This window comes from Polyergus mexicanus, unplaced genomic scaffold, assembly GCF_030449975.1.
Source record: "Polyergus mexicanus isolate NDT 795.1 unplaced genomic scaffold, iyPolMexi1.0 SCAF_18, whole genome shotgun sequence".
Taxonomy (NCBI): domain Eukaryota; kingdom Metazoa; phylum Arthropoda; class Insecta; order Hymenoptera; family Formicidae; genus Polyergus; species Polyergus mexicanus.
The window spans coordinates 1,129,627-1,157,302 of record NW_027223338.1 but is presented as its reverse complement, the minus strand read 5'-3'; the positions used below and the strand labels follow the sequence as shown (position 1 = coordinate 1,157,302).

General features: G+C 37.5%; 2 protein-coding genes across 3 annotated transcripts in view; one reads left to right on the top strand and one right to left on the bottom strand.

The window, feature by feature from the left end:
• LOC138941096 (PTB domain-containing engulfment adapter protein 1) overlaps positions 1–20,227 on the bottom strand; it is a 30,167-nt gene extending 9,940 nt beyond the window's left edge. Inside the window, exon 1 of one of the 2 annotated variants that reach the window (XM_070310450.1) lies at positions 20,097–20,227. The gene's annotated coding sequence lies outside the window, so the exon portion shown is untranslated. Of the gene's footprint in view, positions 1–9,646; positions 9,668–20,096 lie in introns of those variants that run through there. The other variant, XM_070310451.1, reaches the window with a different exon arrangement.
• Positions 20,228–20,796: 569 nt separating this feature from the next.
• LOC138941097 (uncharacterized) lies at positions 20,797–25,378 on the top strand. The gene is given in 12 exon segments (XM_070310452.1): positions 20,797–20,955; positions 21,553–21,615; positions 21,979–22,107; positions 22,234–22,368; positions 22,494–22,651; positions 22,987–23,052; positions 23,454–23,604; positions 23,683–23,883; positions 23,962–24,589; positions 24,721–24,991; positions 25,069–25,142; positions 25,145–25,378. Coding segments are annotated over 12 exon segments (2,010 nt in total). The 5' UTR covers positions 20,797–20,880; the 3' UTR covers positions 25,204–25,378.
• Positions 25,379–27,676: the final 2,298 nt, after the last annotated feature.

Below are 27,676 nucleotides of genomic sequence, written 5' to 3'. Positions count from 1 at the left end.
ACAGAGACTATGTTGTAATTATAAAATTATACCGATCGCTGCGACACAAGAAGAGCGATTTATAGAAGCAAGTTTTATAGAAATTGATACATTTTTTTAAAGATAATTGATAGATATACTTTTAATTCACTGTGTGTGTGTCTTAGATTAGTGTGCTCGACTAAAAATAAATTTAAAAAAATTAGAAAGATAATTTTTTAATTTAATTGCGTGATATTGTAATAAGTAAATTTTCATGCACTCGCTTATTTAGAACGGAAAAGAGTCAAATACACGGTATTTATTCAATGATGATAGAAACATCGGCTCGTATATAATAATTTTCATTATAAAACGGATAAACGCGCGAGTTTGCGTTACACACATATATGTCTGCCTCTAATAATACGTACGATAGATAATACACGGTTGCGTTCTTTCCTCTCTTTTATCCGGATCTCGCATAGATAACTATCTTTTCTCATCTATACTTCTTTTAATAATGTTATATGATTACAGATTGCGGATTATCCGTTTAATTGACACGGTCGTTGAGTTTTTTTTTTTTTTTTTTTTTTTTTTTTTTTTTTTTTTTTCCGTTAAGCGATTGGGATTCCCCTATGGGAATCGTGAAAGTTGCCTGCAAAGTTTTCATAACGAAAAGAGACATGCATCGTTAAGAGATTTAGCTGGCAATAGTAAAAGTTGCCTTACGATTTTATTACACGAAAGCGAGAACTCGATTTTATTATTAAATACACAAGTCCAAATAGAACGTATGACGCGTGTATTATCAACACGCGTCGCTTATAGGTAATCGCTGCGCTCGCACAAGACGGGGCCGATTCTAGAGAGGCTATCGAAGAAAGTAGAACCTTCGTCGGGTCATGCACGACCGCGCATAGGCGCGATAGCAACTTCGCGAAGGCAGGATCGCATACGAGAAACGCCTGCATCCGCCAAGTGGATTATCCGCGATCCATTTCGCGATAAGGAGGATGGAAAGCGTCGATTTTTTTCTATCGCAAACGCTTCAAGGTATCACCGAACTTGCTTCGATCGGCGATAATCGACAATCGCGCGTTTCCTCGACACGTAATTAGCTATTAATGGCAATGATCGCGATTATAAACGACGTAAGCGCATTCTGTTCTCCTGCTCGTCCGTCAAACTCCGAATAAACTCTTTATTGAGAAGAAAAAATTCCACTTCTCGTATCCCGATATAGCGCTCGTTAAACTCGGAAGAGCACGACATTTAGCGATTATTTGCCACGCGAGAAATTATTCGCCAACGATATTACGATCTGCACGTGTTACGCGTGTACATACATCCGATATACGCATGACACTAAGCGTGCAACCAGGCAACATAGATAGAGAGGGTCTTTGACATATGTAACGGGATGACGTTCACGAATCACGGCCGAACGAGAATCGAAATTCCACGTGTCAGAAACGTGTGAACGCAAAGCGATCGTGTCTTGACGTACGAATGAAAGGATCCTCTATCCGACGCCACTCTCTGGAAACACAAAGAAAAATCCTGGCTGCATAAAGGACCCTGGCGGCCAACGTTTTAACACAAGCGGCAATGTTGGCCAACCGATATTACGATAACGCGATCCTAACTATTGTCCAAACACGTATACGTCGAGATTATTTTTTAATACGCGATTGACGGTCCGTTATTGAGTGACGATGAAAAAAAAATTTGCTTTTTAGAAGCAAAAAATTAAATATGCAAATATGCGATTTGTGAGCAAAAAAAAAAAGAAGAAGAATAATTTACAAGATATTAATAAAGAGATGCGCGAAAAATATTCCTGATAGTTATCTCATTTCGCTTCAATATAGGTCGAACGAAATAATCATAACTGAATCGTACGCGATTCTTTTACTACGAGCCGTGTATCGTTCATTCAGAATGTTATCAGGATTAATTAAGCATCGTTGCCTTGCAAGGTATGTGGACCTATACGCACGTTTTATTATTCAACTATTTTAATATTTATACGAGACGAAAGACGCATGGCGGTTTTACACTTTTACAAACGGAATTTCCAAACACACGCGGGTATTTTAAAATAGGATCGCGCGCACACGTGACACGTGTATGCGTGTGTGTATCTGCGTTTCACGTCACAAATAATAATAATCATTCGAGACGATCTATTCAGCGTTCGATTAAAAGATGCGCCGCAAAAGTGCATGCTAATAACTACGCGCATTGTTGGCACGAAGCAGATGCGTGCACAGCTGCATTCAAGGATAGCGATCCTTATCCCGCTTAATAACACTTTGGCTATTAGTTGAAGCATGAAAAATAATCGAATGATAAACGATGATGTGTGAAAATTGAGTGCCGCGTATAATTAAATCAAAGATATATAAAAAGATTCGTACAAGCAGACTGTTTTGACTTCTTCTCTTTTCTAATGAATATAATCAACCGTGAACGGTACGATAATATATGATTATATGTGAAAGATTTATACGTAGGAAAAAATATTGCTTAAAGGTTCTTCCCAGTTTAACGCTCTGAAAAAAAAAGGCGATTTTTGGGAATTTTTTTAAAGAAAAGTATAAAATATATTGATTCCAAACTTTCCAGATTTATCGAGTAACATTTCAAGTATATCCTGAAATTTTTTTTAATAAAAATATTTGTTTGTGTTTCGAAGTTATGACAGTCCAATCTGGCTGTCTAAAAAAAAAAAAAAATTGTTCATAGCGGATATGATTCCAGCCGTTGTAGTCATATGAAATAAATAAATAAATAAATAAATAAATAAATAAATAAATAAATAAATAAACAGAAAGATTCTTAATCTGTATGAATGTGGCTATCGCTAAACTAAAATAAAAAAAATATTGAAAAATAAAAAAATAGCAGCGTCTCGAAAAAAAAAGAAAAGAAAATTCGTCCAAAAATTTGTTTAGTTTTGTAAGTTGTAAAATTTAAATTTTGCAAATATCGATTTAATTCTAGTTCATACGATAACCATACTCATACAGATCAAGAATATTTTTGGTTTTTTTAATTTCAGATGACTATAACGGCTGAAATCATGTCCGCCATTTTTTTTTAGACATCCTTGGACTACCATAACTCCGAAACAAACAAATATTTTTATTTGAAAAAATTTCAGAATATACTTGAAATGTCACTTGATAAACCTGGAAAGTTTGGAATTAATATGTTTTATACTTTTTTTTTTAAATTCCCAAAAATCGCCTTTTTTTCAGAACGTCAAACTAGGAAGATCCCTTAATTAACGAGTGAAAGAGAAAGGGAGAGAGAAAAAGAGAAGAAAAAGAAAATGTGTCGAAAACCTTCTGTTACGATTTAAACGTCGAGATTGTTGTTAGGTTTCATTTTATTAATCGGACTGTTATATCCTAGATTCGACAGGCAAGCTTAAGATTAGACGTGCTTTCGGGAGTGTAACAATATTAAATTATCAAGAGAAATTCCAGAGTTCATTGGTACTCAATATAGATAATTAAGGAAATGCGATTCGCTCGATTTAAGAGAAAGATTGCAATTCAATCAGCGTACAACACACGATCTTAACGTAATCGCAACGTAAGTTATACTAAAATGTTGATTCGAGAAATTTGAAAGATTACAAAAAAAAATTCGCGTTCAAGTAATTAGGAAGTTGCAACACGTAAAAGGTTTGTAAAGTGTGCCGTCTTCGCGTCTCGTCGATGCGACTTTGACATTACTTAAATCGCCGGCCCATTTGCAAATCATTAAAATGTATACTTAGCGTGAACAATCGCGTCATGAATAATGAACAATCATACGTTGTTTCTCCTGGCGGCGCAGTCATAAATATACACGCTCCCGCCGTGCCAAATGTCAACAACTTTCGCCGCCAATTTTGTCGATCAATGACAGCTTTCGCCGAGAGCTTTCTTATATTATCTCGTATCCATTATCATAATATTATATTTTTCCCATAATATCCTACGTTATAATTTTGAAACAAAATATTTTAGCTATAAAAAAAATAAAAAGACCATCTAACGTTTACAGCGAGCATGTGTTGTTTGTATCAATTGAACCAGCTCGGTCCGAGAAGCCGGCTTTTCCCTCACAAAACGATGAACATAATTTTGTCTCTTGTCTAATCACTTCGTCAAGCGATCGTTACGTCGCGGATGTTCGCGTCGCGACAAGAAAACGCTTTCACGGAATTTGTGTAATTGCTCGACGACACTGGCACCATTAGACAACCGTTAAAAATACAGGTCGGCCATGATCTAACGCGTCTCTAACCCCGGTTGTGTATATGACTGTGCATACATTGAAGCGATGGGTTGCGTAACATTCAAGGTGAAACTCCCCCACCGTCAACGAGACAATCGCTGCAGCTCTGCTGGCGGTGCCGGTGGCCAATTAGTATAGCTGTTAATTCAATCTTTGCCTCGCCTAGATGGTTTGCGTAGATCCGGTCGGCCGGTGAATTGATGGAGCATCCGAAGCTCTGTACTATGCGCATCAAAAGTCGCGTCGTCGCTCAAATCTATGGCGAAGCCGATTATTATCTTAAGGATGTATGTGTCATATGTCGAAACATTGACAAAAGCATGAGAATTTCGTAGAAAATTTCGTTCGACTATTTCTTTTGAATATCTGTGCAAAACCTGAGGGCAATTCTCTTGACGGTTTGGAAATTATTTAAATTTAAAGTTGCTATTAATTTTTATGAGAAATCGCGTATTATATAGCACTTATTGACAAATTTGACAAGCAAAAGACATTGCCAGCGAAACAAAAATTTTCACACATATTAAGAAAACTCTAATAAATATTTTTGCAAAATCACAAGATCCACTTACCGGTTTAAAAATTATTTATTAAAAAAATTGTAGAAAGATATTTATCTCTCTTTCTCTTTCTGCAAATTATTCGTTTTTTTTTGTTTTTTTTCTGGCAGTTGATTTCAGGAGATATTCACGATCAAAAGTTTTTGTCATAAATTAGGAAAAATATTAATTACAACTATTTTCTTTTATAAAGAGGTCAAAAACTATATTATTTTGTAATACTTTAATTCTTTTTATAATCCGGATTTATTCATTTAATTTTTCGAACAGTATAAACATAAGAAATATGTTTGTTTTTTTTTGTTAATTTTAACAGTTTTTTACAGTCAAAACATCCTTAACAAAGATTTAGCTACTCTCTCTCTCTATTCTTTCATAATTTGTTAATTTTACACTATACATTATGCTTTAAATTAAACCGTTGTACCGAAAGTAGGCTTGAAATTAAGATTCAATATAGTAATAGACATTAAATATAGTATGCTATGTTTCTTTTTAATTACGTGAAAAGATAAGATTATTGGAAAGATTTGCTCCAAGTTTGGATGCGTTTCTAAATACGTTTTAGAATGCGATGAATTCCGCTTCACGTAGAGATTTAATTTCTTAAAAGGATAAACGCGAATATATATCGGGAGAGAGTCGCGTGAGATTATTATTAGAAACATTCTTTCATATAGTGGAGACTTTCACACACATTCGCAAAATAAAAGGAAATCTTGAGCGCGATCCGCGGCGAGCGGAACGCAAAAAGATTCCTTCGATAGCGCGCGCGCGAACGCGACTGAATATTCGACTTGCATAGAAAGGATGACGTGGATAAGCGCATTAAGATGGCGAGGATTTCTTCGCGAATCATTAGCCGCGAGTCTATGGACCATATATATAGTCGCCACTGAATAAGTTTGACGAGGTAAACCATTTTTCCGGCGAATGCTGTCAATTAGAAAATATGCCCCCGCTCTCGCTTTCTCCCGAGTTCCTGTCATGTTTTTTCGGGGCAACAAAAAAATCTTGTAGGTCGTGAGCCATTTAATCAATCATTGTGACAGCTTTAATTTCCCGTCGTAAAGAATTTTCGCTTGAAATAAAAAGGAATCAAACATCATTGGTTCGCAAAAAAAAAAAAAAAATTCTTAATGTTTAATCTATATTTTGCGGATAAAAACGTGTTTCACCTACTTCAGACTCATTAATGTTTTCGATATTTGTGTTCATTAAAATTCTCAGTCAATTTTGACACGCAACAACGCTCTTTCTCGTTCTTTTCGCTCTATATCTGCCTTTAAATATAAGCGCGTTATCCCACAATGCTTATGCCAACGATATGTTGTGAGTACAATGCCCAAGTAACAAGCGAAAAGAAAGCAGCGTCTAATATTCCCACACCAAACGTCAAATGTGCTATTGTATTGTGCATTACGCGTGCAGGATGTACCAAAGTCGGAAAATTTTCTGCTTCCGGACAATTATATGTATCGCGTCACAGGCGTGATAGAAAAAAAGTACGTATAAATCGATCGTAGTATATTGTTAATGACGAAGAAATAAGATTTGTGTAAAAATTATTCTCGTCTTCTGAAAAAGGAAACGTTGATATATACGCTTGTATTTTCAAATATATCTGTTTGCGTGCGGTTTTAATGGAAATCCTGGTTCTCATCACATGATAATGTACTGTGTAGCTATACATTAATTGATAAATGTGATCTCCTCACACGGAAATCCTCATAGGATTCATCTTACGCTTTAATTTCCATGTAACATAAATTTAATCCTGAGATTCACGATTGTCGTATAATCGCGATATATATATATATATGTATGCTATTGCATAGAAATTATATAACAGATATTCTCCGTACACGAGCGGATATATTATAAACGGCTATATCTTTTCAAAAGAGATAAACAGTAGCATCTTTTTGAGATAAGCGCGAGACGTTACTGCGTGTTCCGATACAAAATTCCTTGCATTTTAGATAAAATCGTGTGAAAATATGTGCTCCGACCGACATCGTGCAGAAACGACACAACTATATTCTTCAAAGATCAAACGTTGTTTATCTGGTATCACGAGTATGTTGTCTACATTTACACATAACGTTTAGACAAAACCTGAGATAATCTTGACTTATTTTGACAAAGGCACGTCAGGAGGGTGTGTTTCAAGAAACGTATCTGCCAAAGTGCATTTTAAATTTCGATCATTCGACACGTACTCGATATATTGTATATCTTCTTTCCTTTTATCGTCTCAGAGCAACGAGGTACGATAAGGCACGATTGAAGAATTTACGGGAGGGGAAAAAAAAAAAAGTCACGGCGCCCCTCGCTCTCTATCAGTCTTCTCGACGTGATTTTTCACAAACACTTTTAACGCTTATATTGATTGCCGTCAACCTGTGACACGAATTTTTCGCGATCTTTCGGTTACCGATAACCCGCTGACTTTTCTCGAGGCACCTAAACGAGATGCCTGGTGGCGCTTAATAATATTTTTTTTCAAGTCCACTTATCGCGAAACTTATTTATGGTGGCATATCGATAGCCTTTGCTCAACTTTGCTGTTTTGAAAAATCAGAACAATGTTTTCACAAGATTATACGTCTCGATTCGGTTGCATCGAGCCGCGTTTCTCAATAATCTCGCGGATAATAATAATAATAATAATAATAATAATAATAAAAAAGAGAGAGAGGACTCACTCTCGTCGCAAGGAATTTTAAAACGATTGCATGGAAATTCTTTGTGGAACAGAGAATTTTAAAGGTCATCACTATAATGCTTAAGCGTCATTTTAATTATTATTATAACAAATTATTATTTAATTTATTATTTAATTATTATTGTTTCGACGAGATAAAATTTCTCTAGATGTATCATTGTCCTTGTCGCTATCAGTTTTGGCATCCTTGGTTTAATTCAAAATGAAACGAATCCGTGATTGATCACTATAGCGAACGGTGCGGCCTTTGGTGCCCCTTAGAGGGCAACCGGCAAACGAGACGGCCTTGTAAAAACTAATACTGTTACTTCCCGAGATGTTCGCCGCGACTCTCCCAGTAGCCGCTGTCTAATTGCACTTGCGAGTGCAACGGGATGAGAACCGCGTCATTATCTTTTATCCAGAGAGGCGCGCTGCTTAACGTCGCGGCTGGCTAATTGTCGCTAGATTTACTGTCGCTATTATCAGCCGTTGGGCGGTTACGGGCGCATAATTAAGCGATGATAAATTTATCCCCGCTTAAATCGGTCCACTTGAAGCGAATGAAATTAACGCACCCGCGCGCGCGGGTGCAACGCATAAAGCACGAGCGAGTGTCAAAGTCACTTATGGTAATGACAATGTATTAGAATTGTGTTAGGAATCCATCATTATGCAATAAAGTTCTTTTAAATAAATAGATATAATATATGATCTAAAGAGAAGAATATTTATAAGTTTATAAAAAAAAAAAAAAAAAAAGTCAAACAAAATTAAAAATTTTAATATTAAAGTTGAATCAGGCAGATTACATTTATATCTGTCGCCTGAATGTTTATAATATAATATATTTAATCGATATTGTCAATTACTTCCTTATAGCTAATACAAATAGACAAGTCATTAAAACAATTGTATTAGTATAAATAATAATGTGTAATTTACTATCGCACACAATATACGCTTATAAAAAAAGAGCCTTGAGTTTTTTATCTTTCAAAGTATTGTTCGGCTACTAATGGAGATTCTATTAAAAAGTAAAATGATAAATGATTTTTAAAGGCGTATTATATCGCGTTTAACGTTTACGTACGTCTCCTAGAGAAGAAGAAGTCTAAGAAACAAGCAAGGGGGATAAAACCTTTAATGACGCGGCGAAGAAACTCGCGACCGGACGCCGTCCGAGAGTTACTCGATGTAAGAGAGTAATCGACGAAACGGCGACGCTTATAAGGAAAAGTGGAGCGTCCGCTCGTAATTTGCGGAATTTCTCATTGAAAAGCCCACGCTAAGGCGTAAAATCCGCTCGTTCGATTACGGTTTCATCTTTCTCGCCGCTCATCGCTCGCGCGATCATATCGGACATCGCGATCTCGACGTAAGAAAGTGATTCTATCTCACTCGTTTTCACTCGCGCGAAGGGAGAACGGAGAACGACCCATTTTATTATCCATCCCACGACCAGCGGATATTTTCAGATGCGAATTCCGTAAGAAAGGGAGTAAACGATCGGCCGTTAATTAAACGAGACTCATCGCGAGATTTAGCACGCCATTAATCACGGCGTTACGGATAAAGGGATCGTCCTCGCGCGTCCCACACGGAAGCGAGCAGTGCGACGACGACTTTCGAATCCGCGCGCGATGGGAACGGCGTTACGCGTTGCGGTAATTAACCCTAATCAAGCAGATTTCGCACGTGCGAATCACGTCCGCCCGACTATCTCGCGAGTCGTCGCGCGAATGTTGGCCGGATGTCGATAACTCCGGAGTCGACGTAATGACAGCATTCAAACAATGGTCTTTTAATTTCAGGATTTTACGCAGATATCTTTATATACTATATAAAATAATAATCTTATATTATAAAAAAAGAGAGAGAGAGAGAGAGAGAGAGAGAGAGAATAATGGAAAAATATTGTCACCTGTGTATTGCCTTTATTATATAATCTTCATATATATTAGTTGCAATTAAAAAGAAAATTAAAATCATAAAGAATAAAAAATAAATTGCTATAATTTTTATCGCCCGTGAAAAATTTTCGATACATTAAATAAAGCTCTATTAAATAATATATATATATATTATATTTGCTATCGAGTCTCGCGTAAAAGTCACTCACCTACTGTCCTTGCTCGTACAAACGACTCGCTGACATTCAATGAGGTCGCGCGGGACGCGTTGCCAAACTTGGCGCGTAGGGGGAATGTAGTAGATAAATTATATATTTCGACAGGCGTATATATATATATATATATATATAAAAATCAAAGACGTGACGGAACGATAGATTCCATCCGATCGATGACTCGCGACGGACTGAAGTGACCGGTATCGAGGAGCACGCGAGAGCACGTTGCTCGTCGTCCAACGGACACGGACGCGGACGCGGACGAGCACGACCGATCTCTCCGATCGTCCGATTCTGAACAGCCTGTCGTGGGAGTCGAATCGCTCGCCGTCTACGTAGATTATTCGGTGAAACGGCGGCTGATATACGAGCGATGGTACCACCAGCCACGGGTCGGCTCTCGGGCCCGTCCTCGTCGTCCACCTGATTCCGCGATCGTTCGTTATCTATCTGTTATTAATGAAGAAAAAGAAACTAGGAACGAGCGTTAAATCAAGCGATTATTTGCGGGAAACGTCCCGCGCTCCTCTCACGCCGTTAATGGAATTTTCGATTTCGTGACGAGATGAAAGAAGGGTGTGTTGGAGGGGGGAAAAAAAAAAGAGAGATGGAGAGAGCAGAACGCGCAATAGATTGCGGAGAAATTCGTATCTCCGGGATACGTACTTGGAAGTGAGAACAAGAAAAAGAGAGAGAGAGAGAGAGAGAGAGGGACTGGTCCGTCGAGAGTTGTCGCGCCGGCTCTTCGCAGAATAGAGTATAGCGATCGTTGATGGTAGATGATCCGATAGAATGAGAAGGGATACGAGAGGATGGTGGTACCAGCCACGGCCGAGACCGCCGAGTCTGTCCGTCCTCCATCGCGGGTCGTTACAGAGAGGAGGTGAAGACGGGGGGAGGGACAGAGAGAGAGAGAGAGAGAGAGAGAGAGGAAGAGAAAGAAGGAGACCAAGTCGCATATTCTTACGATCAAGAAATCCATCTCCGTCCCTTGACGTTAAATAGATAAAGAGGATAACTGGCACCGCAATCGAGATCGTCTCGGAACACAATCGGCCGATGATAGTTACATGGTCCATTTTCTATTCATAGCTCGTCGATGAATGTTAACGTCGCGAGGCAGCGCGCGAACTGGAACCTTTTTAAAAGCCGCGTGATCACACTCGACGAATTCAATTCATTCGACCCGTTATATATAGATACCAGGAGAATGAACCGTGCGCCAATTGTCACGAATAAACAAACATAGCTGTCATTCTCGCGGAACGTGCAACACACCGAGGTCTAGACTCATCCGACAATGAGATTACCTTGTTTATGTTCATTCCCACCGCGAATGAGACTGCGATTTTGCAGCCGGAGAAATTCTCACCGTCGTACGGGCATCGCGGCAATTATATTGTAAAATCCATTCGCTCGTTGAAATCTCTCTATCTCTCTCTTTGTAAGATCGAAACTGCGCAAAAATTCGCACAAATTCTTTTCGTAAAAATTTTATTATTTACACACGCACGCACACGCAAAAGTGAAATTCAGGGCGAGGCTTCGCGACAGGATGCACGTGGTGAACTTCTACGCATTTGCCGTGGTATATAAATGTGAAACATTCGCAGCAAGTGACCCCGCATACGTACGTACACACACACACTATCACGTCTCTCTTTTATGAGTACTCGCCATCAGCGAGAACGCGCATTCAACTACCGTTTGTGAGAAAATAATACCGAATTGCGAAATCACGAGGGCCGTTCCGTAAGCGCGACGTAAGAGATGCGCGTGACTGCGAGATCGTAAATCGTATTATTCCATGTTTTTTTTCTATCTCTTCCTTTTTTTTTTATCGGGAAATCCATAATATCATAAATCGTTGGGCTTAAAGACATTAATGAGATTTGTCTACGAAAAGTCCACTCGCTATAAATATCCCTTTTTAAGCACTCTTTGTTTGATAACCGATGTAAAAAAAAAAAAAAAAAAAAAAAAAAAATTAAAGTGAGAATCTTTTTCTCTCTCTCTCTCGGGATTTTTGGAATGTTTATTTTTGCAATAAAATAATCTTTTACAGATTCAAACTATTTGACTGTGAAAAAATATGACGCATCGGCGTCAGCGATAAGATAATCTTAAAATCCTTAAAAAATTTTATTTCTCAAAAATCCATTGTAAAAACAGAAAGCGCTCTTATCTCCGAGCCGAAACCGGCTTTGGTGAAAAGAAAAATATAGGATTCTCGTGTGTCAGTTGCAGCGCAACAAAACGCAGTATTTTTAAACAAAACACCGCGTGTTAAAGCGTTACGGCGAGTGCGTCAAATAAGCGCTAATGTTAAACACAGGACAGGCTTTAAGTGTGATTCAGCGTTCGGCTAGAAAACCGGTTTTTTTTTTCTTTTTTTGGTCTCGCGCCGCCGTTCTCGTCGCCTCGTTCATTATACAATCAAATGCCGAAAGGTTGACTCCGGTTGCACAAGTTTTGTTTTGGTTCCTCCTTTCCGTCGTCATTTCCGCGAATAGACTTTCGTCCAAGATCTCCCGCGATCCCAAACTGTGGATGCAAATTTCCGCCAAGTCTCATCGATCCTTTTTGAAACTTTCTCCAATTTCGATTATTTCACACCTGCGACGACGACGGTCAAATCCGGACAATGCTTAATCGCTATTAAAAGCCGCCTCCCGAAAGTACACACAGAAAAATACATGCTATATACAAGTAAATATTACTTGCTTCAAGTATTTCAAAAGTTTATATATATTCGCAAATCTATGAAAAGTTCATAAAAATTTATTCAAAATATATTCTGAATCCTAGTAAATTTAATACTTCGATCAAAAATATTTAATTATATAATTGAAAGAAATACAGTGAATTTTTCTGATCCAATAAATTTTCTTACATTAAATTAACCATATCTCTGACTTTTTCATCGATAAAATATAATAATATTCTTCGAGAGAAAATATTTACTTTGTTTGAGTACACGATAATAAGTTTCTCTACAATTTTTGACAAGTCTACTTTAAGACCATTATTAAGAAAATATTCTTCGTTAAAGATAACTTTTTTTTTTTTTTTTTTTTTTTTTTTTTTTTTTTTTTTTTTAAGGAATAAAGTAAACCGAGTTAATCATTTTTCTTAGCAATAGAATAATATTTTTCTGTGCGCGAAAGTAGGGAAAGTATATTATCTCTCGATTCACTCGCGTGTCCAACATACATATCGCCGGTGAAAGAAAAATAACTCGCGATCGGTCGTAATTATTCGCGATTATCGCTGATAAAACTTGAAATTCGCGAATTGCCTTCGCGATACGAGAAGAGTATTTTACGATGTATAACCCCGTCATCGTGCGTAAATCGATCGTCGCGAGAAATTTGGCGATATTCCCCGCGTGAATTTTCGCCAAATCGCCTCTTTCGCGGATATCGTAAGCCACGCGGTAACGGGACAAATATTTATCCGTGTATGTATGTACACGCGTACGTAACGTACACATTGCACCTTCGCTTTACATAATAACGGCCGACCTGATGCTTATCATGAAAGAAAGAGGAAAAAAAAACGCGCTTCGGTGTGACTCGCCGTCCTGTTTTCTATTACGTGAGAAATAATTATTACGGTGCGTAATTCGACTGGAATCCGCGATTGTGACAGAAACGATCTCGCGCGCGCGCGCGCAATGCGCCTTTCGGAATGTGCGTGTGAAGGCTTCGCTGGAAAACGCATTTGCATACGCACGTATTGTACGCCCACTTGATAAACGAGGGACAAATGGCGATCTATCTCATGAAATTCCCAATAATGGGAAAGACACGCCGCAAATATCGCGAGTATCGATTCACTGCATTTATTATCGATGCAAACCGTGAATATATTTTTTTACGCGACTTCTAGTTTATTTCTCTCTCTCTTTCTCTCTCGCATCGATTTTTACACTTTCATTTTTCGTATAATGACGTTCGCGCAAAACGCACGGATCACGCGCGTGAATTCGTAATCTCTACTCGCTTAATCATCGCGACTGCGTCAAGCATGGAACGGAATTGTAAGCACTCGAGTCATTATACGACATAAAATTCTCTATGAAACACCAGATTCCTATATATATAATAATTAAATTGTAAATTTTTCAATATGATTCCGAGTATTACGAGGGTTCGAAATATATTTTCGCGAAAAAATCGTCTTCATTTTATAATAACATTAAATATCGAATTCGCGCGTCGATCAAATCCAGCGCATATGATCCAATTTACTTTTTATTTTATTTCGCCCACGATAAAAAAAAATCAAATTTCCAAATCATTCAGCGTCAAGGTATAAATATCGAAAAAGCTTGCTCGCAGTGTATTAACAACGATGATAATGCACTGTTGCGATATAAACAACATATGTACGCGTTATGCAACATAAGATTGTGAGTGGATGATATAACGCAACGCGATCGATGAAACACGTGGCGGCAAGTTTTTAATTCACGTGTAACACGTCTCGTGCGAAAATAATAAGCGAAGCTACAACAGTATCTCTAAGAATCTGTCCATTCCGTTGAACCTGAATGTTTCTCGGAAAATTCTTTAGTTAATTAAACGGGAATTTAATAACTCGAAATTAATGATGCGATACGTGTGAAGCGCGGATATATTATATCATCGAATTGACGTCCGATGGTTATATTACGGAAACGACGGGTATTAAAGGGAAGTCGGTGGAATAGAATTGATGGATTCGGGTCGTATAATTTCTGCGTCGACAATTTTTCCAACTTTAATCGCCGACGTAATCGGCCTTTGAAATTGGATGAACGCCAAAGAATTATTTAGAAATCCAAAAGACAAAAATTCATATATGAAATGAAGAATCGTATAAGCGTAGTTATAGAGATACGTGTATAGTTTCGGCTACTCTTCACATACAATATATTTCGTTTTCTTAAATTTTAATTTTTCGCTGTTAATTGTCAACGAGATTCTTATTTTATAGAAACGTATAGTACAAAGATAATAATAGAATCTCCATTTCTCTCAGTCAAATTAAAAGCTTGTTCGCCAAGTATCGAGAGCGAAATAAGCTCAGGTGACAGGAGTATATAAAATTATCATGGAATGCAGTTGACGGGCTTACGAACGAACGCTTCGCAAGTGACGCGTGCATGCGTATACACGCATCCTTCATATGTACAGAACGTACATATGTAAATACGGATTCGTTCCGTCTCAAGAATATGGCTAGAGAAGTCGATAATCGCGTTGCAACTGTCGACTTCCTACCTGGCCTTCCTCTTACGTGTCCCATTCTTTAAATCCCTTTCTCGTAATGCAACGGACATTTAAAAGCGCATCGACAAACAATCATCTATTCTCTTTATCAGTTATCTCAGCAATGAAGCTTCTTTTATCAGAGTCAATTTGTTATATTCCATTAGGTGACAGGAGTGCATCTTTATACTTGCAAAATCGCGCTCGCTTTTACAGTATGTATGACAAGTCTATTAAAATGCCACGTATATAAACACTATATGTACAACATATGTATATAATAAACATAAATATACACGTGGAAATTGATAAGTAATACTTTTTGTAATATTTTTCTTTCTTTTCTTTTTTTTTTTTTGTTTTTTCATAATACCTACGTTCGATGAAGGATCGAATCGTGCATGCAAATTTCGCAAATGAAAAATGCAAGTCGAGCATTAATCACCGGAATAAATGCGATTCACGAGCAATGTCGATCTCCGTGTTATGTAGCGTTTTACGATTAGTGGGTAACAAAAACGTCAGTCGTATTTCCCTAGATTTGTAAACAGTATAAAAAGCACGATGATAAAAGCAAACCACATCGCCCGGTTTGGCAAACTCGTTTTCCATTTAATTCGACTCATAAATAATGCATATCGCGACAAGCCAATAATTCATCAATTGCTTTATCGATAAAAATCTGTTTTATGCCAGATGAGCATTGACGTAATAAATCGCGCACCTCGCACCGATTTAATTAAAAACGACAAATAAAAAAAAAAAAAAATATATATTTATAACAAAATTATAACGGAAATATTAAAAATTATTATACTTATTTTACAAAAATATTTTTAATCAAATTTAAAAAAATATAATTATTTGAAATATAATCGAAATAAAAATAAAATATATTTATATCCTTTTTTTTTCAAAGATGGTACAGTATTTTTCGTGATTTCGCAAAGTTCCCTAAGCTATTTGATCCCCGTGTTAATTTGTGCGACCGATGCTTATTACGATCGTAGAATATCCTCGCATTTAAATCGCAAAATCATTCCAAGAAACCCAGCTGGTCCCTTCGACCATGCTCTTGACCGCCGTCCTGTGGATCTTCCAGCCCGCATTTTCGTCCGCCAACATTATGTCGTTATTTCTCTCTCTCTCTCTCTCTTTCTCTTTATGTACCGGGTGATCCACCGGGGCCGCGCGGGTCTGCACCGTTACGTGCGTACGCACAGCGACAACGTTCGAGATAGAATTATCTGAAAGTTTCGTGGCGATACCGTTTTCTACATATATAACGAGACTAACGATAAATATATATATACAGCTAGACATAGAATACGTCTCCATATTGATTGATATAATATCGATAATGCTGTAAAAAAAAAAAAAATCTTTTTTTTTTACGATAAGCATCTTGGAAAAGATTTAAATGCTTTGTTAATGTTCAAGTTGGAATGCAAATAAACGTCAAGTATGTGTTAGTACAATATAAATTTCACACACGTGTTCACACCGAGTATTGCCTGCTGATAGAAGCTAATTAACATAGAAATGTGCAAATCTCGTTGATGTTATTATGTTAAACTATCCGCAAGGATGAGTAAAGATATGATTAATATTACGGAAACTGAATTATATATATCGAGGATTATATCAGCTTGTTGACATTTCACGCTAAATTTGAGGAATGAACGATTATACCGACACCTGTCTCGCAGGTGCAAAATTCCTTGGTGGCTCTAACCAGGTGCGAGTCAAGAGCGAAGGAAAGTAAAATCAAAATTTCCTTGTAATAGACCCATGAATTTTTTAATTTTATTACGACGGAAAAAGCAGCATATTAATTATTCCCCCTCTCGTATTAAATATAAATTTTACTTAAATTTAAAAATCCATCTTTTAAATCTCCTCTCGCGTAAAGATAAAAGGAGACTATTTAGTCATTCTATATCGCGTTTAAAAATCTGTGAGTTAATATTGGGGCCTGTTACCGCTTCGTGTCCAGGTCTGATGACATTTCACAATACGTGGCTCGTGTATGTAGGCAGCACGGTAATACGGAGGACAAAGCGAAACGAAAACAACAGTCGGGCGTTCCTTTGCGGCATTACCGCTTTCCTGTCGCTCTCTCGCAGTGTCGTAACTAGGCGAACCCAGGCGAACCTTCCTTCAGCGTTGGATGCGCGTCGTCAAAGTGTATCCAGACGCTCCGGCGATTATCGCGCATCGCGATAATGCTTAAAATGCAAATTATTTCGCCATCCAGAAAGCAACGTTTCCGCGGTTCCCTTTTTTTTTTTTTTACCGATAGATTGCTACCCTCGTCTATACCGGGTGACTTAAGCGCACCGCGTATCCGATTACGAGATGGGCGTATTCGCGGATTCTTTACGTAAATTCGATTCGTTTCGAGATATCGCTATCGTTTTATATATCGTAGAATAAATCGAGCGAACGACGATAATTATAGTTCTGAAAAGCGAAAGCTTGAATCGTTTATGTAAAATTTAATGAAATTAACAATTCGTTTCTGTAAACATCTTTATGACATCTCTGATATATCGAAGCCAAGTTTTTTTTTTCCAGTGATTTCGACGAACAAAAATTTATTTCGTAATCATAAATGGATTATACATATAGTTAGAATTATTTTCAATTAAAGATAAAAATTTTATATCGTCTATGGAACATCGACAATTATCATTTCAAGATTCATGATTTTTCCGTCTTTCACTTTTATCCTACAAAATCGCTCGTTTAACATCATGCTCGAACCGGAACGCTGCGCGCGCGTTTGACAGATTATTCGAGAAAAGTGATAAGATACGTAAAAGGACGTCGCGGTATGCGAGAACGGCGTGTCGAGCGACTCGAGGCAAACGTAGTTTGCCGTGACGTGACGCCATCGAGTCCTGTCGGAAGGTTCGAATGCCTGGCTTGGTTTGCCTGCGAGCAACGCACACGCACCGGCTGTTCCTCTCAATGTGTCTTCCGCCGTGCGGTCTGTGTGCACCGGGTGACTCTTTAAAAGCCGATTCGCTTATAGCTTTATTTCTCGTCTAGCCATTAAACCGGTCGCTCTTGTCAGCCCACGTCGACCGGCAACATCGAATCTGCCAACCAGCTGCACGCACGCACGCACGCACGCACGCAATCGTCAAGTTATACGCGACGAGCGTTGGTTGGCTCATTCCTACACACACACACACCGGGTGACGGTTTAATTCCCCGTTCTAATTGAAAGCCGTTTCGATTAATCAATCATTTTGACGACTCGCGCGGCGATGATTAGCGGGTGATCAAGGCGCGAGACACACACGGATATCGTACTTTAAAAAACTCCGTTATCGTCCTAGATTAAAATTCCATTTGAAAGGAAAAATTTATGACGTCAGATTATTATAATCTTTTTTTTTTTTTTTTTTTCATCGCTTCGCAGATAATAATAGTTTATGACTTTACGATATTGACGAGAAGAGATTCATAGGAGAATCGCCATTATTGTATATTTAATATCTGTATAAGAGTATTCGATATTATATTTACAATTACTAAATGTATATGAATAAATTTATTCTTCCTGTCTCTTTAAATCGCTGTATTACGTCTTTAGATTTAATTATTTAATTTAGTATTTAATTATACATATATTGTATAATATCTCTGTTTGAATACAGCTGTCAAACAGTTGATCATAAATCAATCACCTAACAAATAACCATGTGTAGTATATATATGTTACGGTTTTTTTTTTTTTTTTTTTTTTTAACAACTTTACATTTAAGGATATGATCGCGTGATGGATCGCGCACAGGACGAAAAGTGGGCGTCCGTATGTGTGATACGAATAGTTATCTGCACGACTGGCGACATTAATATTTTCAACACTCACGAAGAAATATGTGCGATACATTACACACAATAACAAATTATATTAACAAATAATAAAATGATACCAGGAAACACAGAGAGAGAGAGAGAGAGAGAGAGAGAGAGAGAGAGAGAGAGAAATGATTTAACAAAGACTATTTCTTGAAATAGTCAAATATATCTACAAATTGTCACCAATGTTGACGATATGTCAATCGTTTGGCGAGATCCGCAAAATTTCGTCACTCGAATCGATCGAAGGGAGATAAGTCACGCGTGAAAAACGATCACGTTTCGTATGGTAAAAGTGCTTCTGACATTTGACGGCGTTTGTACACGCGCGCGAACGTTTTCGCGGCGTCCTTGAGTCGATTCGCAACGTCAGAAATTTTAACCTGCTCTCGCGCGAGACCATTTACATTATTATTTACAATTAAGTCGCATTCTCGAGTCCTCTGGATCAATCGATGATAGCCGAATAACATGTTTTCGACTCTCCCGTTTCACTTTTCTCGGAATCGTTTTCGGACTTTTCGAAACGCCTTCTCTCTCCGCGTGCAAATCAAAACACGAACGGAACACACACGCGCGCGCGCCATGTAAACAATGGTGTAAATAAACAAGGATTGAAACCGACATAATGTTGAAAAATTAAAATTTCGATAATATGGAAAATTATCTATTTTTACATTCGCGTGTAAGAATTCTACGCGTCTACAGCAATAGATGACTAATGTTGCAGAAATTGTAACATTACGAATTTTTCGAGAGAGAGAGAGAGAGAGAAAAAAAACTCGCCGCGCGAGAAACGACATGAAAATCAAATTTGACTCGTGCCGACAAGAAATTCAATCGTCGAGATAAAATGGTAAATAAATAAAAGCGAGAAGGCGAGCTGCTTTCGATATCGTGCGCACGGAGTGACGGGTTCGGAAAGGACACACACGAACGCAGGATGCGACCCCGATATCTCGCGTGTATTGTACCTTTCCTCGAGAATCGTAACGGAGAGACGAAGATGTAAAAGAAAAAAAAGACTCGCGGCGATTTTTATGACCTTTTGCGCGTTCTCTATTCTAGCCATGGCGTTCTACCATCGTACGCTCGATCGTACGTAATAAAAATGCCGAAATAGAAAGTCTCCGAGAGTTGCGAGCGCACGAATAATACGCTTTGAAATATATTTTCCTTGTGTGTTCGCTTTGGGCGCGCGGTCATTCGAAGAAAAACCTCAAGGCAGTGTATTCGCGCGACACGCTCGTCTTTCTTTCTTTTTCGGGAAAATTCGAAAGCGTGCAACGCAATGTGTACAAGTTTTCACTTACTGGCCACGACCGATTATTACGCTGTTCTTGTGACGTTCCTCGCACACGGGCCGCTGCTTTCTCCGAAGTACGTAATCCACTCTTGATCCACCTGCTCCGGCGGGCACGCGACTCACGAATGCGAGTGGGGAAAGATACGCAGCAGAGTTCAAGCGGACTCGGCGCGCGCCACGCCATCTAACGACGCGCTCCTCCGCCATCTTGAACTGTCATCGCGACGTCACGTTCGCGGGAAAATCGAACGGTGATCAAGAACTCTATAAAATATTTTGATACAAGACAGTCATTAACGGGGTCAATAATTGTAATCTGTTGAATAAACATTAAGATGACTATTTTGCCTGCTTGTAGTTTTCAAATTTTTGAGTAATTTTTAAAGAAGAGTAAAAAGATAAGGATGTATTATATAATAATTAAATGGATTATTTAAAAAATATGTTTGCAGAAATGTATTCGTGTAATATAATATCAAAGTCTTATCGGGAAAATTTTTAACCTTATGCTACAACTATATAAATTCAGAGACATCATTTTCTTAAAATCCGATGGATCTGTGTTTTAGTTTCGTTATCACGCGACCTCTGTGAGAGATGACATTTTCAAAAAAAAAAAAAAAAAAAAAAAAAAAATCGAATCAAACCCGCGACACCGTGGCGACGGCCCTGCTATGACCAATTTTTATATACATTTTGACATCCAACATGGCCACCTGATATGTAGCAGACGATACGCGCACAGGTGGCATGAAGAGCTGTAAATAAAATCCAACCCTCTAGATTTAATTATGAGTGGACGTGTGCAGAAAGAGTGTGCCGATGATCCCGATCGCATCGACGATGCAGTGGACCCGCGAGTGCAGGTGAGACTCCGTTTTTCGACGCGCATCCCGACGACATCCTCGCGACGACTCCCGCGATATTGACATTTCGCAGTTGGAAGAGAAAAAGACGGCCGCGATTAATTACACGTGAACGGAGGACAAAAATCACGATCGTACGACGAATTTTACCAACGACCGATCCCACGTGCAACAGCAGTCCCGTCCTCTTCTCAGCGAAGGTCTCTTTATCTTTTTCCTTTTCTCCACCCTATATATACATACACAGCCGAGTTATAAAACGTCCCCGATTCTTATTTCCCCCTCTATCGCTCGGCCCGGACTATGTCTATTATATATCATGACAGCGCGTACTAAATTACCTTCGTTGCCCGGTAACTTCGGTTTCGATGCAAGAAATTGGAGCCTAATAAGGAGCATGAAAAGCTTTAATTTATATGTCAATATTGATGATAGGAAGAGATGAATATATAAATTATTATTTGTTCGATTAAAAAATTTTGTATTGAAAAATAATTCTGTATTATATAAAAAATTATTAACATTATTATAGTATTATTTTAAGAAATTATATGCAGCTCGTAACACACTTTTATAAAATACATGATATTGTTTCAGATTGAACTTGAAAGATTAAACACAGCTACAGATGACATTAATAAACTAGAAGTTGATTTAGATGTAAGTATTCCTTTTTAAAGGAATGGCCTTGCATTTGCAAAAGTCTCTTGCCTGTCTAGATTTCACATTGCGATATCTGATGATGATTCTTGAAGAACAAAATTGCTGGCAAGTTTAGAAACTGGTTGCGATTAGATTTTATTGAGATGATTGCTGTGTAAGATATATATAAATGGATAATGACTTGAGAAGACAATCTTAATAACAATCAAATGGCAGCTTCAACTAAAGAAATAACTTATAAGAGACTTACTTGAGATTCAAGTTCTTTACAAAAAGTCATAGCACTTGTGTTTCACCTCTTCTGTATATTTACTTTAATATAATTAATCTTTTTATATCATGTATTTTATAATTTTTTAGGAAGCAAGAGCAACCTTTAGAGAATTATTGTGCGAATCAACAATCAAGATTGACGGTTTAGCTAAGAAACTTGGAGCTTGCATTGAAAAGTCCAGACCATATTATGATGCTAGATTTAGAGCAAAAGAGGTGAGAAATTTTTTCTCGTTCATATAACTAGATAATACTATCCCTAACTAGAAATAGAAATTTGATTTCTAAATAAATAGATTTTGGAAATATCAATTATATATATATATATATATAAATATACAGGCATTACAAGAAACGCAGAAGGCTGCGATTAGATTTGAGAGGGCCAATAGTCAACATTCTGCGGCTAAAGAAATGGTTTACTTAGCAGAAGAAGGATTACGGACTGAAGGAAGATGCTTTGATCACGCTTGGCAGGTAAGATCCATTAATTAAGTTACAATAAAAATTATACATATAATGTGCAACGTAACAAAATATTCAAAAAAAAAAAATATATATATATATATATATATTAACGATATATAATAAAATATATATAGGAAATGTTGAATCATGCTACATCGCGAGTTAATGAATCGGAGCATGAAAGAGCTCTTTCTGAAGCAGAACACAGGCATACAACAGCATTATATCACAAAGCGGAACACGAAGTTCAAAGGTTACAGCGCGATTTAAAACGTACTATTGCAAAATCAAGGTATATTACGAACCTGCAATCTTTTTGTTGATGGAGTTTGAAATATCCCCATTCTCACAATAGTTTTGTTAATGCATGAAGTTATTTATTGTATTGCATATAATTATTATTTAATACGAACCACTTTGAGAAAACCTTGTATACAGCCAAGTTAATGTATCAAAGATTTATTTACATACAAAACCTCTTATTATTTCTTCTCATTGCTATCGACATATTTTATCCCCATTCAAATAATCATCGAGCTATTTTTGAATGATTATTATGTTATGTTTTTTTTTTCTATAGACCTTTTATGGTATTTATATGTTTTGGTTGTATGTTCATGTTGGCAGTATGGGTGCACGTCGCAGCTTGCTTCTGATAAACAGTATCGCCTACAGGCACAACTTGCTCATGTTGTAAGTAGGATAGATATTCTTTTTATTTATTTATTTCTTAATATACGATTATTTTTTACGTATGCTATCAAACAATTCAACTCTGTTCTTTATTTTTTAAACCCATTATTCTGATCATGCATGAACTGTATATTTATATATAAGAATTTTTCAAATTGTCAACGTGCTACTTTTTTTTGATTGAGTTTTTCACAATAAATACACTGCACACAAGATTTGTCGAGTTGCTCTTTTCCCCTCCCGATCAGAATATGATTATTAGCTGTGTGATAATAATTTAAATTGTTATGCATAAAAATCCGGCGATAAAAATATATATTTAAAAATTATGATTATAAATATCGTTTCTCTACATAATATATTTATAATTTAATAAAATAGTTTACAATTACAACATATAGGCCTTACTATGAGATGAAAGCGCACTTTAATCAAATGCTGGAGGAGCAGAAGATGAAAGTCAGTATGCTGGAGAGATCAGTTAGTGAAGCGAAAGCTTCATATGCAGAAGCGTTACGAAATCTAGAAAAGATCAGTGACGAGATACATAGGGTATAAATATATACGTATCGGTTACATGCGAGTAACAATAATTCAAACTATAACATTTTCGTTATATTTTGTCAATAGACAAGGAGATATGATGGTACAGATGACTACGTTAAACATGCACGAGACGCGCCCGATCATTCTAATGCGCAAACCAACACGGCAACTCCGACGGATTCCAGTGTAACTGGATCTCCGGACAGTACGGATTATACTAGCGACGAATATTTACGCCTTCCAGACAAGATGAGTCCGAATATGCAATGTCCTATGCCTACTAAAGTAAATATAGATATATCTCTTTGATACAAATAATATACCTTTCACTTTCATTAAATAATAATGCTGTTTTTTCTTCAGATCGAAAGAAATACCTCGTCGGAATACCTGGGCCTAAACAATTTGAATCTTTCGTCTACCGAACCTCGTAAATACATAAAACGAGATCGTCCGCGGAGCATCGCAACCACCGATTCGAAACATATCGTACCGACTTTAAATCACACAAGTTCCTCTGCACCAGGCTTGGCGGATTTGTCAGGCATTATATCTCCTATCGAGAAGAGAGTGAAAATTCAGACACCCGTGAACGATAACAAAAATAATGCTGCTACTCACAATGGAGATGAATGGACGGAAATTAGTCTGAACAATTCGCCGGATGAAATTTATTATAACAATGACATGTACTCTGATGAGGAAGATCAAATTCCCTACAAACCGCTACCGATGGATCTGAGTCCAGAAAACACTCAGCAAATTAGCGCAACTGCCGAACCACTGAAAGAGCAAACCAATCGAAAAAGATTAATAACACAAAAATCTTTACCCACGATGTCAAAAGTAAACGAAGTTACTTTAAGTGAAGAGAAAAAAGCTGAAGTCACAAGAAGCCCTTCGGTAAAAAATAAAGGCAAACTCGATGGTAGCTTAGCCAATTGGATAATTAGGAGTTCAGCCGGTGGCGAAGCTAGCGGTGGTAGTTCCAGTAAGTGGATAAATTTATTTCTTCGAGAATTTTGATACTTTAAAATTACATATATATATATATATATATATATATATATATATATATATATATATATATATATATATATATAAACATTCAAATCATTTTAGCAAATTCAAGCAGAAGACAATCTCTCGATATGTTGTGGAGTGGCGGTACTGGGGAGCGTGTCAAGGAATTACTCAATCATGGTATGATGATGCTAAACATATCTAGTTTGACAGAACGACGATCTAGTGAAACAAAGACAGCGGAGAGAGATAAGGACAAATCTGAAAAATCTGAAACTAAAGGAAAGAAAGTCCCTAGTCCATTAGAAAAGACAATGAGCTATCTAAATGCAGATGAAGAGACATCGGACAGCGAAAGTTTGCTAGGTAAGTTCACGATGATTTATTTTTTTCAATAAATATGATTTATTAGCTTGCTTTATTTTTTATTAATAAATTTTCTATTAGCGTGGAAATGTTAACGGAGGATCAGATCTCTTCACTCATGATGGAGCCAGACATGAACCAAGTATGTCAAGAAATTCTGGGACTCCTTTAGTTGAAGTATGCCCGCTGTTACAACAACTGCAGCAACAACAATAGCGGAAAGATTTGTGCAATCGAATGGCAAAGATTCAACAATAGAAAGTGTTCAAGATTGTTATGAAATGGTAATATAATTAAGGACATCTTTTCTTTCCATTAAGATACTGAGGATATATTATATGTTTCTTTCTCTATTATTAAAATTTTATAATTTTTTTATCATTTGATATAAGCATAGTAAAAATTTTATTTTAAGATATTCTTTAAATTGTTATCTACTCTTTAGATAATTTTTAGATTGATAATATGAAAATATTTTTCATGAGTTTAGTTCAGCATCGACAAGTTATTCTATATTGAATTGTAAAAATAATATTTAGGGATGTACAATATCGGTTGAGGCTTTTAATCAATTCAAAATTTGCATTAAAAATGTTTTCTTAACTTTTTGACTAAAAAGCCTAACAATGTCTTTTGTGAATACGCTTATATGATATTTTAGATTGAAATCTATTCTATAAAATCTTTCTAACGTTTAATATTTGGTAAATTCTACGAAACATTATTCGCTGAAAAAGCAATATGAAGTTAATTTTTTAGGAAAATACGTAATTTAATCTAGATACTCATACACAAATTTATTCCGAGTCGCATCGACTATTTTGCTTACATGCGACTGCTATCACGTTAAGGTCTCTTGTAGTATATAACAAATGTGTTAGAATATTATGATATTCCACAGCGAGATATCAAACAATCTAGGTAATTTAGGTGAATTATGATAAGATTGCGTTCACTATACACTATATTTAAAGATAACTAAGTTATGATAAGCACTTCCTTGTCTCTTTCTCATCGTAATGCGATTATTCGATCCATTGAGTTATCCGCGAGATGAAATGTACGAAAAAGTAAGAAAAAAAGAATCCTATAGAAAGTTACAAGATGCCAATTATGACTTTGACAGTCAGATTCTCTCTAAAATGCAAAATGCGCGCGCGCGCGCGAATGAGCGTATATACGCACGTTGTATTTTCTCTTAACAAGAGGATGTAAAATACTCGAACAGCGCGACGCGGTGCGTCGACGCGATCTCGCATAAAATCCGCCCACGAGCTCCCGCGAGAGACGTGAGTAACTGCGAGGTGGATTTTGCGAAATTTGTCGCCCGTTCGCCGTCAGACTGTCGCCTCGTATGCAAGTTTTGGGGAAAGTCCGTGAGTGCGCGTGTTCAACCTTCGCGTGCGAACGTATGTCGCTACGCGACAAGATTCTTCACCTCAGACACTGGCGGCCGAGAGATATTTCATTCTGATATAGCGTATCGACCGTGCGTGCGCGTTAAGCAATTACAGAAATCCGCTCGGAGGCAGCGATAAGCCAGCGCGCGTGCAGTTGGCCCGTCTATTGTTCAAATTGAATAATCGAGGAGCGAACAATCGAAAGAAGGACTAGGCGTAGAGAAAAGTAAGATAACGATTAGCAAATAGATTTTCATTCAAGTAATTTCTCTTCTAATCGATAAATTAGCCACATTACATCTTTCAACAGCGAGGGGAAAAAAAAAAAACAAAAAAAAAAACCCGTGAATCAGTTTGCGTAAAAATATGTCATAAAAATTCCATGATATTATCATAAATATTACGCATAATTTAATGGTGTATTACTTAGTATGTTATATCGATGATATAATTGTGGTATTTGGAGATAAAAATTTTTACGTCGCGCGTTTGTTGGAATTCTTTCGATATTTACTTTCGACACACGATTACGTCAAAAGGCGCATCGCAGGATTGGAAATTGTCATAAGGATGTCCATAAAATGAACGATTCTTCGCGATAAAGCGACTACGACGACGACGAGGAGGAAAGAGAGAGAGAGAGAGAGAGAAAGAGAGAAGCGTACAGAAGCCAAAATACCGACGAAGGGTCTTATTGCATCGGACAGGATATAAAAGTTCGAGTTACAAGCGCGCGTTCGCGAAGCCGGTCACCGTCAGCAGCTCGAACCCCATCCACCGGCCGTTCGTTCTCTTGCTTTTGCTCTCGCACGAATCGCGAGCCGATCGCAAGCGAACGAATTCGCCGTCTCGCTTTGCTTTTTCCTTCCTTCACGATCCACGAGAAGCACGCCCGAGACGTCACGAAGCAGCTGACCTAAATGATCGCCCCGATGCTCCATCGGTGGGTACGCTTTTATCGCCGAATTACGCACGGCCAGGGGCCGCGCGCGCGCGCGTTCCATGATCCTTAAGGGGTCGACCTTTTCCTCCCCTCGTTCTGCTCGCCTTAAATCTCACGCGCGCCCGCAACGTCGCGTCGCTTGTCGGAGAAAGTGGATCGGTCGAGCTCGCGACGCGACGCAATGTAAAAATCACGCGTCGAACGCGTGGCAAATAAAAATATCGCGTTATGATAAAAATTTAAAATGATCGTAAACGTCTCGAAAAAAACGAGATATCTTTTTACTTAATTTTTTTATTGAAATTTAGCCGAGTGCAACGAGTACTCTGCGTTGATACCACTGCTT